This window comes from Macrobrachium rosenbergii, chromosome 34, assembly GCF_040412425.1.
Source record: "Macrobrachium rosenbergii isolate ZJJX-2024 chromosome 34, ASM4041242v1, whole genome shotgun sequence".
NCBI classification, from domain to species: domain Eukaryota; kingdom Metazoa; phylum Arthropoda; class Malacostraca; order Decapoda; family Palaemonidae; genus Macrobrachium; species Macrobrachium rosenbergii.
The window spans coordinates 3,904,068-3,920,410 of NC_089774.1; the positions used below are offsets into that span (position 1 = coordinate 3,904,068).

A 16,343-nucleotide genomic window follows, 5' to 3' on the forward strand; every position below is an offset into this window, starting at 1 on the left:
TTAGGGATAGTCTATCCCGAAATAGCACAGGCGCAAAGAGACGACGAGAACCTATGGCGACTGTGGTGGGACAACCCTGCCCTTATGTGGAGCGACCTATCAATCAACAATGGAGGGATGCCCTCGCCCCTACCTGTCAGAAGGCCTCAGAAAAAGGGCTTTCAACCTCGCCCACAACCTGGAAAACCGCTCAAATATTAGGAATGAAGAAGGACATGAAAAAATGGACGAAAGAATGCCTCCCATGTCAGACATCAGAAGCAACAAGGCACGTAGAAACTGGAATAGGAGACTTCCACACAACACACCACTGCCTCACCCACATCCACTTTGACATAGTGGGACCTCTAACCCACTCCGAGTGGTACTGAGAATTGTTCACCATCATCGACAGAAATATCCGGTGGCCAGAAGCAATACCGGTATGGCAACAGACAGCGGAGAGTTGTGTGAAAGCTCTCATTGGATGTATCAGCAGACACAGAGTCCCAGAGATCATCCCGAGCAACAGGGGGACAAACTTCATGTCCGCCTTATGGAATGCCCTCACAGACAGTTTTGGGACAAAGATAATACACACGACAGCCTGCAACCCAGAAGCTAATGGCATCACCAAAAGGCTATACTGGTCGCTGAAAGCATCACTCACCGCCTAGATGTCAAGGTGGGAGTTGGAGAAAGGAGTTACCTTGGGTCTTACTGGGCCTGAGAACAACACACGCGGCATTCAACGCATCTCCAGCAGAAGCCCCGTACGGCCAATCATTTACATCGCTAGCTGACGTCTTTCAACATCCAACAAGCCCAACATCCCCATCCAACACCCACAAAGCATTAGAACGAATAATGCCCGCCAAAACAACATACCACATGGCAAGAAGAGTGTGCGTCCCTAACAAACTGCAGAACGCAAAATATGCGTTCAAATGGGTAGATGCACACAGAACCCACCTCTCCCCGGCCTACTTAGGACCATACCACATCATCCAGAGAAGACACAAAGACTACCAAATGACTGTGAACAGCAGAGTTAAGCGGGTTTCCATCGACCACCTGAAGCCAGCATACCTCCCAGACATCGACCTACAACCATAGGCCTCTCCAAGGACGGGGGGGAGTCCAGTAGGGCCCCACATGGACCCACACACCGTCCATCTCACCTGGCCAGCTAATCTCCTCACAACGAGGTCTCCGCGCACCAAGCACACTTGTACTGTACAAGAAACACAGCAGAAGTCACGCGTCCTTTGTACATATGTTCGTGTTCATATTACTGTTATGTTAAACGCATCATTCTTAGTGCAAGCATTACAATGCCAGCATTCCAGCTATATGCATCATAACTTCGTACATGTTTTGTATATTGATTTATGTGTGTCTTTCCATCCTCCGACAAACACAGCTGGTTGTACTCTGACCTCTGTTTTGCTTGCCTCGTGCCAGGCACTGCATTTCCGCTCGCAAGAGCTGCTGACCTGTCTAAATGTGTAGTTTGAATAAATCAGTAAGTTTGTAGACACATGCCTCCGCTACAGGCTACTTTAACCTTGATGAAGATTTCCTTTTAATGACAGCAGCTTTGTAAACAGCTACTAGCATTCGATCTATGTCAACGCCAAAGTCATCGAAGTGTGAAAGCCGTTACGTCATTTTCCAGTGTCTTGTGCTTTCCCGCCCGAAGTACTTGAGCTCCTCCTCTTATCATAGAGAATACCCTTGAGGATTTAACTAGATTTGCTCAACCTCCCTTAGCCGTCACGGCATCGACTGCCATTGACGCCAGCTAACTTTAAATGCTTTGAAATACAAACACAAATTTGTAGAATGTAAAATAATGACCATTACTGCTTATCATGATGCAAAAATGATCCTGTTCATAGAGGAAAACAAGTCAATATTTTCGTTGTGATACGGAATAATACAACTGGCTAGTCCCCACCCTATCTTCCAGATCTCTATGAACGAATCAATCTGAGAAATTCCAGTTTCCTGCGGACATGCACGGTGTTTTTAAGTATCTGAACGTTTTTGTTTTGCGGGTTTAATGTATATGACATAATCTGTATTGTATTATTTTCATATTCTAGAGTAAAGGTCACCGAGATTATGTGTTTTCTGTAAAAAAAATAAAATTCGATGAACGAAAGCTAATGAAAAGTATATCATCACTTTTCTTGCCGATAGTGCTGTATGTTAAATGTATGTTTGTTGCCCAAAGGAACACTCCTAACCTCTGTTTTTACGTTGTATCAAAATGTTTGAATTATTCTAAAAGTCTACCCTTTTTAGGAACATATTGAATCATTGTTAAAGATTTTCTTATATGGCAATTATAGGGGGTGCCGATCTTGACTTTATGTAATGCAGTGAATTTGGACCACTAAACTAGGATTACCCCAAAATCAACAATAAATATCCATCATTTTAACTGTTTATAGGTCATAAATTAATCCAGATAGATAGAACTACGCAATGCCAAGGATTTCTTAAATTTGGGACACTCATTGCAAAATAAAACAACACTCAATCTCGGCTTCTGGATCTTAAGCAATCTCTCCACAAACACAGTTGCGGGCACACTACACTATTCGTGTGAGACGCTACTCTATTCACTCCCTTTGTTTTTGTTACAATCTCTGCTTCTGTAAGCAGACAAACTGCTCATTTTTTAGCAAATATACTTCTGTTTGAAGATCTGTCAAAAGAAGAAGTTGAAAATAGGGAAGAAAACTTAAACGCACACAAGGGAGCAGTGAATTTGGACCCCAAACCCGTAGGATCACCATAATCCTTTTGCAAGCTCCATGTCAATATAGCATATGACTTACAATTTCGAATATTGTAAACAAACTTTGCTGTAAATGTTATAGTTATTTTACACATATTAAAGGCTCTCAGAGGATGAATGTTTATGTGAGCTTTGTTATCTATTTACAAGTAATAATGCTTGGTAAACTAAAGTAATGCTTGCAGTTAATGATCATTTGCTAGTATTGCAACTGTGAAATATTCTGTTAAAACAGAATTCCATCAAATATAAGTGAGCCCATAGAAATGCCAACATGTGGAAAATAAAGGCTATATTTCAGAGACCAAATTGTCTCTCTCCTCAGGCAAATATTGAATTTGCCTGAGGAGAAAGATAGTTCGGTCTCTGAAATATAGCCTTTATTTTCCACATTTTGGCGTTTCTATGGGCTCCCTTATAATTGAATATATATATATATATATATATATATATATATATATATATATATATATATATATATATAAACTATGTGCCTTAATGTACATACAGTTAAGACATACACACTCATACATTCACCATCATTAAGGCTACCATCAGAAGAGGGCACAAGCATATACCTACAGCCAAACCATCTGACGAGGCACGCGTCACAACCACCTACCTGCTGCAGAAGAAACACCACGGCAGGGGCGACGTTCTGGATGGCCGCGTGCATGAGAGGAGTGGTGCCCCTGGAGTCGCCAGCGTTCGGGTTGGCCCCTGCCTGAAGGAGGAGCCTCAGGAGCTTCTCGCGAAGACGGTCGTCCAGCGGGGTCAGGATGGCTGCAACCATTGCTGTGGTTCCTGTTTGGGGATCAAGGGATGTCTGGGTCATAAGAGGGATATTTGACTGTTTACTAGGACATACGAGGACATCTGGGTTTTCAAAGGGACATTTAAACAACTTCCTACAGGGACGTTTCATTGCTCAATTGGACATAAGGATTTTCAAAGGGACATTTGGACAGTTCCCTACAGGGACGTTTGATTGTTCAAGTGGACATCTGTATTGTCAAAGGGACATTTGGATAACTCCTTACACTGACATTTGATTGCTCAGGTGGACATCTGGGTTTTCAAAAGGACATCTGGACAACTACCTACACTGACATTTGATTGTTTCAGTGGACAACTGGGTTTTCAAAGGGACATTTGGACAACGTTTACATGTTCAAATGGACATCTGGTGCTTCAGTTTTTAAAGGAACATTGGATTATTTACAGGAAAATGGTCAAACAAATACAATTTCGATCCTCCAAAGGTTCACTTGGATTTTCAGCGGAACATTTAGTGTCAATAAACTTCTGAATGTTCAAATGGACATTTCGATAATCAAAAGGACACTTGCATCCTGACAAGAACATGTGAACGCTCAAGTGGACATTTTGGCATTCCAGTGGCTTGTTTGAGTCTTTCTAAGATGTTTTGATCTTCAAAAGAACGTTCTTAACTCAGAGGAATAATTAAATGTTCAACAAGACATTCTGTCCTTCAGATGAGAGTTTCATCTGCTCTGGGACATTTGGGCCTATAAAGGGACGTCTGGGCCTTTAAATAGATGTCTGAGGACTTTTAAAAGGACATTTGAGTTTTTTAAAGGGACAATTTGGTTTTTAATGGGATATATTTTCCCTAATGAGTCCTGAGTTTTAGGGTCCATACTAAAAGTTCCCAACAAGAGTTGAAGTTTCTCAAGAAAATTTAAAGATTCCTAAAAAGGTTGAATATCATAATTTCCATCAAATACTGAAGGTTCGCATCCATAAAAATATAAAACCAGTTATTTAAAGTCAAGTGTTATATGTTTCTAGTAGTATGACCCATTCAACTTTAAACTGTTTCCCTTAATAGGACAGCTTCAGAGAAAAATCGTCGGCTTCTCCAACGCTCATTCACTAACGTTGATCGTGTTTGAGCCCTTCGTGCAAAAACTTCCATACCTTTTGCAAATCCTGGCTAATATGGTTCCTCCCAGCCAGTGCCTTTTTCACACCATCTATTCGACACTTACTAGGTCTTCCTCTCCCCTTTCCTTCTAATGCTTCTGGATTATATACTGATTATATTCGCCAACCTATCTTCTGCCATTCTTTCCACATGACTGAACAACTAAATGACACCCTGAGACACCCTTTCACCAACACTATGCTTTTATTACTTCTTTGTATCACCTCACTTCTCACTCCCTCAATTCTTTTCAAGTTCAACCATTTTTTTTATTTATATTCAACGTGCATGCTTCACTTCCATAAAGGAGAGTTGGTTTAACTATTCCTTCATATACTCCTGTCAAGGATTCAATGGACATTCCATGGTCTCTCTTATTAATCTTTTATCCATATCATGCTGCTATTCTTTCTAAATTTATTCCATGGCTTACCTCTTCTCTCATCCTACAATCATCCGTAATATTTACTTCCAAATGCTTGTATCAACCATCCACACTTCCAAAGTCTTTAACTTGTCTCTTACCTATCCCTAAATCAATACTGTATCCTCTGTAAAGATGAAACATTACTTAATTCATTCACAACTTATATTTGTTTGCCATACTTGCACCAACATCTACTTTACTCTCTTTTTAATTTCTTGCATCATTCCATTCACATGAATATCAAATAGCTAAAGAGACATAACACGCCTTTATTGCAGGCACACTTTCATACAAAACCAGTCACTCTCCCATCTACATAGCAAACACTTCGTTTCCATGATACAATTTTTAAGTTAGTTTCAACAAGTTACTTTTGTTTACCCTAAAAGCTTCTTCAAATTACCTTTCAATTACGTCTATCACAAAATTTCTCTAGGTCCTAATTTCCTACACTCAGCTTATTCCTTCAATTACAAACTGTTTCATAACATAAACTAGATTCACTCGCCTCATCCCCTCCTAAACTTACACTGCTCTTCCCCTACCAATCCTTGTCATCTGAATTATATTCTCAACAAAAATCATATCATACACCTTTATCACCTTCACTTTTATTCAATAATGACTCCTTTTATCCCTTTTTATGGAACCTTTTCCTTTTCAGACACACCTTACACACCCTGGTTAGCCACTTAATCTCACTATCACTTCCATATCACACCATCTCATTTACTTTACCATCAACTCCTGGTGTCTGTCCATTCTTCAGCCTCCTTACATTCTTAACAGTCACTTCCACAAGTACCCTCATCCTTTCATCCACATTTTCCACTCTAATGTCATTCAACTCTGCCTTTCTTGTACCCTCCTTTGTCAATAATTCTTTCAAGTACTCACTCCATCGACCCAGGACTGCACCCATTTCAGTTGCAACTCTGCATCTGAATTTTTTTTCTGAGATTATTTTTTATTTATCTTTCTCTCTACATTCACTTTCCTGTAGAACAACTTGTTGTTCTTCCTAAAGTTTTTGCACACATTCTTCCCTTTTATTCTTATTACGTGCCTTCTTTATTTCTTTCACCCTCCTGTATATCTGTATATATATATTCATCTTCCTGTATACCTGTATGTTTATTCACCCTCCTGTATACCTGTATACCTTCTGTCATGCAATTGCATCATAAATAATATGTTTTTTGTTAACTAATTGTCTTACTTCCTCATTCACCAATTACTTTTTCTCCCTTGTTCCTACTCTCCTGTGTCTATAAACACTTCCTGCTGACCCTATGACAGCATCATGGAGAGAGAGAGAGAGAGAGAGAGAGAGAGAGAGAGAGAGAGAGAGAGAGAGAGAGAGAGAGAGAATCATACCTGTATGGTCTTGGGCGTCCACCAGAACCCCGGCCTCGAGAAAGAGCTGCACATGCCTCGGGTGTCCCTTTCGAACGGCATCCACGAGACCACCTACTCCCCCAGCCGCCCAGTTCCACCCACTCATCACATCTCCGCCCCTACACGCCCATGGACGTTCCAAGAGGGTGGTGCGGCTGTCGAGAAGGACTGCAGCTGCTGCTGTCGAATGCTATGGAAGGGGGAACCTCGGACTTGCGACGCCCTGAGACTGGAGGCGGAGCAGCAGAGGGATTTCGTTCTTCAAGAGAGGCAGCGACATCTGGGCATTCCAGTGGGATTCGTGCGAAGACGAGATTGGAGCCGCTCGGGGAAGTACTCTTTGTTTACAGTTCTTCTTCTTCTTCTTTGCACCAAGACGAGACTGGAGCCACTCGCGGATTCCTGTTTGTTTACAGTTCTCCTTCTTCTTCTCCTGCCTCTACTTCTTCCTCTCCTTCTTCTCCTGCTGCTTCTTCTTCTTCTTCTTCTTCTTGTGTATCTATCTGCAAGAAGATAGAAAAAGCACCCTTAATATAGTTTCAAATCGAAATGGTCATCTAAGGCGTCGATCTGCAGAAAGACAAAATTAAAATTTTACTATCTTTGTACAGTAAAACGACGAACTTCATCATAGACTCATTCACAGCAGAACAGTTCCTGAAACTGACAGGCATTTGACGTCCCCTGTCTATTTACGCCTCAGTCTTCCTGTCTCTTATCGCTATCTGTAAGAAAAAAATATATATGTGCATATGCAACAGACCTTTAAAATAGTGCCTCTCAGGCTTGCGAACTGAGCGGGGCAATGTGACCTTGTAGTAGTTCTTTGACCAATCCCCCCAAGGCATACACTTCTAGAATGGGGATTTTCTACATTCTTCTGTGTTCCCTAAGTCAACTAACATGCCTCTTTTCAGGATGAGAGTCCGTCATTACATTTCAGAAATCCATTGACACAGTTCAAAGTTTTTTAGAAGAAATTTTGTACACCCAAATGAAATGATCCCAGCAACTTCCAAAGGTAAGCAATTCATTATTATTATTATTATTATTATTATTATTATTATTATTATTATTATTATTATGCAAAAGACTGAAGACCAAAAGACGAATAAATAATGGTGGATGAAGAAACAAATAAATATACACACATACACACAAACACAAAACCCATCACCCTACCTGTACGATCTACTGGAGAAACAAGTAACCTTCCCCCCTTCAGTTCGGCAAATAAACACTCCCCCTCTTCCCTAACCCCCTCCCCCCTTCGACCTCCTCCCAGAGGGGGAGGAGGGCCAATCGATTCATCCAAACGAATCTATCTAATCAGGTCATGAACACACCGAGGTCCCCGTGGAGTAATGATTGGTCACAATGACTGGTCACAAGTCTATGCAGAAAGAGGACGTGCTAAGCTATAGCTTCCAACATTTTCATTAGAGGTGTGTGGACCACTTTTTTTACAATTTTTCTTCATTTTTCCTCTTTCTAAGAAGTGGGCAGAAGTGGTCCAGGAGGACCACTTTTGCTGAGGAAGCTGTGCAATCAGAACCTCAAAAGTTCAAGGGAACGTGCAGTGCTTTACACCCACAAAACAATCCCCATTGTATTTTAATCATTTATTTATAATTTTATCTATTTATCTACTATTTTATCAATTTATCTTTTTTCTAGTAACGGATATCTTCTTCTGCATTTCCTATCATCTTCTGTAACTTTTTTCAAACGAACACCATACTCTTTGGGAGTTTGAATTTCAAGTCAGTGGCCCATGTAGGCTTGCTCCATATAAACAGGTGTTTATCTTCTGAATAATAATAATAATAATAATAATAATAATAATAATAATAATAATAATAATAATAATGATAATGAATAGTATTCACGTTACTGACGGACTAAATCTATAATAACAAGTTCGAATTTCAGATCAGTCAGAATCTCGCTTCAACAATTTCCAATTAAATTTGATACACAATAGGACCGAGATAGGCAAACGAAGGCTCTAAACCTCCACCTGTGTCAAGGCAGCGACCCTCCAAAGTATAAATATAAAACAAATAAAAAATGACACAGCATTTTCTAAAAAGACAGAATGTGTTGAATATGAATTTTTGTCAGCGCTGACTCAGTGTGTGTTAGGGGGCTGAAGCACTGCTGATGAGTCTTCTGCGAAGGTGCAGAAAGCGGTTAATTTTACAGATGTTTCCTGCAAAGGTTCAGGACTCCCATACAGTAAAAAATTATTGTATTATAAAAGAGAGTCGAATGGCCAAGAGGTGCACATTCATTACGAACAATTATATAAGGTGTGCCCCCGGGTTGGAAGATGGCAAGTCTAAATGTGGACTTTATCACCCATTTGGAATCATTGTTACACGCATTAAAAATATATGGGTACATGTTACACTGTAGACGGGTTCGAATCCCCACCGAGATAGAATAGACCTGGGCACAGTTATGAATTCTTTGTGCCTATGTTGACCAAGGATTGAATATGTACCTGGATGTTAGAAAACTGGAGTGGGATGCATTCAGTGTGACGAAGAGTATGGGGCTAGCAACCTCATCCCAAATGACGTTCATAAAACATTCTGAAGTATCTCTACATAGCGGAAAATGTGAAATCTTGTATATATATATATATATATATATATATATATATATATATATATATATATATATATATATATATATATATATATATATGTATATATATATAATATATATATATATATATATATATATATATATATATATATATATATATATATATGGAAATAAACACATGGGAACGTGTTTCACAGAAACAAATTTCTGACTCACATCGGGATCGAACCCCGGTCTTTCAAGTGAGAGTTGTATCATTCACAAAGGACACAACAACCCAAGAATAACAACTTAATGCAACTATAACATAACAACCTTAGCACAGACTTATAATATTATCATGACAACTAACCTATAGAATATGGAATACAGAATTTAGGCCAAAGGCCAAGCTCTGGGACCTATGAGGTCATTCAGCGCTGAAAAGGAAATTAAGAGCAAAACCTCAAAGCAGTCGCACTACGAATCAATGATCAGGAGAGGGTGGGAAGTAAGGTGGAAGAAAGAGAATAAGAACGGAGGTACAGTAAAAGGAATGAAAGGTGTTGAACCTTAAGTAATGCCTACAGTGCACAGAATTAGAATTATTAACGAATGATGTGGTTATAAACAATTTTGCAGATAATATTTACATAAGAATACATAAATACATGTATGCAATGAGCAGCGTTGTTACCGGATATCTTTGCAAAGAATTCATTTATATCACAAAAGCCTTAAGAGTTACAATTATTGGCAAATTTTATCATTGTAAAAAAAATGTGCAAATAACTATACATAAGTATATATATGTATACATATATATATGCCACGGCCTTCGTTATTCCTTTACGCACACACACACACACACACACAAACACACACCATCATCACATCGATCTTATCAAGGAAAGCAAGTAATCTTTTATAGTATGCTGACGTTCCCAATCACGCAATGGCACCCATTTATGCAACCCGCTATCTTAATCACATCTTGCGAAAGTCACGGACGAATTTGCCAATTCCAACGTGATCCCAGGTGAAGTCTGTCTTTGAGGAAAAGAAGAAAGAGTTTGTTGTTCTAATTCCAACGTGATCTCAGGTGAAGTCTGTCTTTGAGGAAAAGATGAAAGGGTTTGTTGTTCTAAATCCCAACGTGATCTCAGGTAAAGTCTGTCTTTGAGGAAAAGAAGAAAGGGTTTGTTGTTCTAAATCCCAACGTGATCTCAGGTGAAGTCTGTCTTTGAGGAAAAGATGAAAGGGTTTGTTGTTCTAATTCCAACGTGATCTCAGGTGAAGTCTGTCTTTGAGGAAAAGATGAAAGGGTTTGTTGTTCTAATTCCAACGTGATCTCAGGTAAAGTCTGTCTTTGAGGAAAAGATGAAAGGGTTTGTTGTTCTAAATCCCAACGTGATCCCAGGTGAAGTCAGTCTTTGTTGATATCGCTTCTGTATAAGTATAGCCTATTCCATGGAAAGCTTTTAGCAAGTTGATGGTTTTCTGGCTTGTTTAGAATGAGCTTTCAAGATATGATAGTGTTGAGACACCAAGTGACGTCCCTTGAGACGTTACGTACCGTACTGAAGCTCAGGTCAGATTCATAAGAAACGAGCGTCACAGGATACTCAATATATTCTTCTGCAGAATAATTATTTAAAAAATCGTGAAATTGATAATATAAAAATTAGTGAGAAATTAACATAGCATTTGCACATAATAATAATAATAATAATAATAATAATAATAATAATAATAATAATAATAATAATAATAATAATAATGAAGTGTAGGAATTCCATATATCACATGAGTGTTGCATATTATTGAATAATAATAATAATAATAATAATAATAATAATAATAATAATAATAATAATAATAATAATAATAATTAAAATAATAATAATAATAATAATTCTATATATCACATGAGTGTGACAAACACTCTTAATAATGAACACAAAGACAGAACAAATATGTCTGTATGTCCGTCAAACTCCAAAAGTATCAATCTAAATCACAAAAACAAAATCTGGATCTATCGGGATTGTGGGTCCCGATGATATACTCATGAACCCAATTTCGGGTCCCTGGGCCAAGCCCCTTAGTCAAAAATGCATGATGATAATCGATGCTATTGGCATATCTGCAGTGGGTAGAAAATCCTATATTTTTTATTTTCCAATGAATGTGATGGGTTGGTAGAGAGTAAGGTAACCACTACAATATTATTCAGTTGTCCAGCAGATTCTAGTGACTTCTGTTGTGTGTGAACAAGATTGGTAAACCAGTTTTTATTATTATTATTATTATTATTATTATTATTATTATTATTATTATTATTATTGTTTTCTTAAGAAAGGGCTGGTGAAAGGTTTGATAATGATTTGTTTTCTGTTACCATTTTTGGAAAATAATAATAATAATAATAATAATAATAATAATAATAATAATAATAATAATAATAATAATAATAATGGAAGAGAATCACAAGATTCTTGTGTATAACTTGTTTACTGGTAAATATTTACAGATTACTTTGATCTCGAGCACTTTCAGGTCTAACTGTGACCCTTTTTCAAGAGATGAGGTAGTCAGGCAGCTGGTTCAAGGCCCAGCAATGTTGAGAAGATTGCTGGGCCTTGAACCAGCCTGACTACCTCATCTCTTGAAAAAGGGTCACAGTTAGGACCTGAAAGTGCTCGAGATCAAAGTAATATGTAAATATTTACCAGTAAACAAGTTATACACAAGAATCTTGTGGGTTTCTCTTTCCATCTTCAGAAGAAAACTGAAAGAAGTTTTTGTTTGGTTAATAATAATAATAATAATAATAATAATAATAATAATAATAATAATAATAATAATAATAATAATAATAATAATAATAATAATTCAGAGATATTACACGATTCATTTCATAGCATTAGATAGAAGCAGTACCTGTAATTATATTAAAGTTACAATAATAATAATAATAACAATAATAATAATAATTTTCACAGCAATCACTAGTATTACAGGACCTCCCCAATCAATAACAAGAGAAATAAAAAAAATAACTTTTAACAAAAATAACACCTCAGGTCAATGACCTTTATTTCAAGGCCACTAGCACCTTTCCCGGCGGCTAAGTTAAGGTCGCAAGATAAAATCGGAAAATAGACGTTCTCTCATTAGCAATACATAACTCGACTGCTATCTTGGTAAGGTCATTGACCCGGTGCGTACCTGTCATTACCTGGTTGGTGATTGGGTGATGATTAGTGTGTGTGTGTGTGTATGTGTTTGTAGGTGAATGAGCATTGTTTTGATTGTGAAAAGGGACATTTTATCTATTTTATTTACAGGTAAATACAGACTTTATATGACCAGTGAAGGATTTTGGTCCGAATGAGATTCTGAACAGGAAAACCAGGTTAATTAAGAACAGGTAAAATTGGCATGTGGTATAAAATAAAGACATTAATAAAATGCACCAAAATCTAGTTTTATTATTATTATTATTATTATTATTATTATTATTATTATTATTATTATTATTATTACTATTACTACTATTATTATTATTATTATTATTATTATTATTATTATTATTATTATTATTATTATTATTATTCATAGGAGGATTTCAAAATTTATTCTCATTATTATAACCATATGAAGATTCTCTTGTGACTAAAGTTATTATTATAAAAAGATTTCAAGATTCTAATTACACGAATTTGATAATTACCATTATCACTAAAAGGGATTAAAAAATGTCACAACCCGTCATGATTATTACTATCATCATTATCATTATTGATAATAAAAAATCAGCCTAGTCAAAATCAAGAAGGAAAAACAAACAAAAGCATAGAAAAATAAAAGATAAATAATAGAGATATTAAAAAAACTACAACTTCAGCTAGGTCTGTGGTTCACTCCCGACCTGCCACCCACCAGTTCACCCAGCTGTACATGGGTACCAGCGCCTGACAGGGCTAAGTAAAAGGGAGTGGGGCTTACAACCTCACCCCTAAGAGAATGTGCAATCTCCTCCTAAAGGAAAAAAAAGAGAGAGAGAGTTGCTTATTCAGCCACAATGACCTCTTCCTCAATTTCCTAATTCATTTGCATGCATTTTCCACTGAAAGCCTTAAAATCCGAGAGAGGAAATGTATGAAGAAATTCCTCGTATGTGGAATCGAACCCGGACTGGTTAGAGACTTTGGGTCAGAGGTAATCCACTAAAGCCACCCAAAAAAAATGTAAGTTGACTCAACCTTTAACTATTGAGGATTAGTTCCCTTATTTCCTTCCAAAATCCAAAGCTTTCAGTGGAAACTAAATATTACAAATTATTATTATTATTATTATTATTAGGCTATTATTATTATTATTATTATTATTATTATTATTATTATTATATAAAAAACCAAAAAAAGAATAAAACTTGCCTCAACTTTCAACCAATGTAGATTTATCCCCTTATTTCCTTCCAGAACCAAGGCTTTCAGTGGAAACCAAATACAAGAGTTTTATTACTATTATTATTATTATTATTATTATTATTATTATTATTATTATTATTATTATTATTATTATTATTATTATTATTATTATTATTATAAAAAACACCAAGAAAGAATAAAATTTACTCAACTTTCAACCAGGGTAGATTTATCCCCTTATTTCCTTCCAGAACCAAGGCTTTCAGTGGAAACCAAATACAAGAGTTTTATTATTATTATGATTATGATTATGATTATTATTATTATTATTATTATTACATCTAAAACAGCAAAGATTCTCCTCCAAGACTGACAGGGAGGCTGAGGTAATCAAGGCATCACAAGACACAGACAAACGCAGTAAATAAAAAACCTCACGTGACGAAGAGCTTCTCCCAGCATGCAAAGGCACCAGAGAGCATAAAAACGGCAAGAAAATTGGGGTGGGGGCCTCTGTAAGTCTCTGCGAACCTCTGTAATTCTCTGTAAGTCTCTGTAAGTCTCTGTAAGACTCTGTAATGTCTAAGGGCTCTTTGGGGTATAATCCTCTGTAAGCTGTTCTGTGTACTGGATGTGTCCAGTTGGTTTGTTTATGGGTACTGTACTTTGGTTATTTATGGTATTATGGTTTTTATGGGTGCTCTCTCTCTCTCTCTCTCTCTCTCTCTCTCTCTCTCTCTCTCTCTCTCTCTCTCTCTCTCTCTCTCTCTCTCTCTCTAAATGCATTAAACATATTTTTGATATTTTGCTTACTGCAGGTGTGACAACTAAATCACCTCTCTCTCTCTCTCTCTCTCTCTCTCTCTCTCTCTCTCTCTCTCTCTCTCTATACTAACCTCTGCATTGCTTCACTCTACCACAAAACCGGTGATAAAATCCGCACTGATTTTGTCAAGAGATTAAAATTCTGATATATTATCCTAACAAGAGAATGGGTTCCATAAATAAGCAGTAGTTAATTTACAATAATAATAATAATAATAATAATAATAATAATAATAATAATAATAATAATAATAATAATAATAATAATAATAATACTTTCTTCATGAAATACTTATGTCGACCTAAAATAACTACAAGCGAACTCAAGGTCGACTTAATTTTAGTCAATGGACTATAGTTGCTGCAAAAGAAGATCGATACGTGTGGGGGACGCGTAAATAGAGAGAGAGAGAGAGAGAGAGAGAGAGAGAGAGAGAGAGAGAGAGAGAGAGCGATTCAGTTGTTAGACCCACAGTAGCAGTAGAAAAACATTATCAGGTATGCGTTTAGAGACAGAGAGAGAGAGAGGGAGAGGGAGAGAGAGAGAGGCAATTCAGTTGTAAGATCTTCAATAGCAAAATATCATCAAATATGCATTAAGAGAGAGAGAGAGAGAGAGAGAGAGAGAGAGAGAGAGAGAGAGAGAGAGAGAGAGAGAGAGAGTTGTCAGACCCACAATAGCAAAATATCAGACATGCATTGAGAGAGAGAGAGAGAGAGAGAGAGAGAGAGAGAATGATTTGGTTGCCAGCGCCGCTTTAGCAAAATATTATCAGGGATGCGTGGATTTCAAGAGTTTTATCATACCTGTCCTTATTCACCTGCTTTTTGAATGATATGAGGCGTAAATTAACAGCCAACGATTCTTGTCATACGAGCGTCTTCTGAGAAAGTGCAATATTCGCATCGGAGCGAAATGAACGATCCCTATAAACACAACAGTTCCCGGAACCGCAATTGAGCGCAAAATGAACGGTACTTGTCAATAAACAAGATTTTCTCCTGAGCTCTGAATGGTCAGTAATATCTTTGTGTGTGTTTGTGTGCGTGTGCGTGTGTGCGTTTGCGTGTGTGTGTACACGACGAAGAGAATCTAGTAATGTCTTTTATTGTGTGTGTGAGTGTGTGTGCGTGTTTTAAACCCGTACACAACGAAGAGAGTCCAGTAATGTCTTTTATTGTGTGTATATGTGCGTGTGTGTGGTATTTTTAACCAGTACACGATAAAGAGAGCCGAATAATTCCTTTCATTGTGTGTGTGGTTGTGTGCGTGCGTGTTTTAAACCCGTACACGACGAAGAAAGCCCACTAACGTCCATTTTTGCGTGTGCGTATGTTTGTGTAAGCATGTGCATTCATCTTGACCAACCAATTCCGAGCAGAGATAAAACCCCAGTTTCCCACAATAACGCAAGTAAAAGGAATTAGGCAGTACGGTTCCTTTCATGCTGGTCTCCCCCCCTTGACCTCTGACCTTTCTCGTCTTCCCGGTCGATAAGGGGGATAATCCGCCGACTCTGACCACACAATAACTGCCCCGAAGTACGAGACAAAAGAGAATCGGAATAATTCACGAGGGGAGGAAGAGGTTTGGAAAATATTTTCGAGGACGGATGGGACGAGAATAAACGGCCGGAATAAATGATGAGGAATGAGATGTTTTGGGGAGATGAACAGAATCGAATAAAGAAGAGATGCGGAGAGATAGATTGTAGGGAGAGAAGCAGATCAGAATAAACTGCGAGAAACGAGAGATATTGTATGTTTTAGAGAGTGAAGTAAATCAGAATGAATTGTAAGAAATGAGAGATAAGGAGAAATAAATTGTAGGGGAAAAATAAATCAGAGTAAATTGCAAGAAATGAGAAATTAATTGTGTCGAGGAAATTAATCAGAATAAATTGCAAGGGAAAAAAAACTCGTCCAACT

The 16,343-nt window shown here is 37.5% G+C and overlaps 1 protein-coding gene across 1 annotated transcript in view; it reads right to left on the reverse strand.

Moving 5' to 3' along the window:
* LOC136856062 (ankyrin repeat domain-containing protein 17-like) overlaps positions 1–16,343 on the reverse strand; it is a 76,704-nt gene that overhangs the window by 44,590 nt on the left and 15,771 nt on the right. Inside the window, exons 2-3 of the mRNA XM_067133662.1 lie at positions 6,541–7,064; positions 3,411–3,592 (exon numbers count right to left, since the gene is read on the reverse strand). Coding sequence (XP_066989763.1) covers positions 3,411–3,592; positions 6,541–6,667 — 309 coding nt within the window. The 5' untranslated portion in view covers positions 6,668–7,064. The remainder of the gene's footprint in view (positions 1–3,410; positions 3,593–6,540; positions 7,065–16,343) is intronic.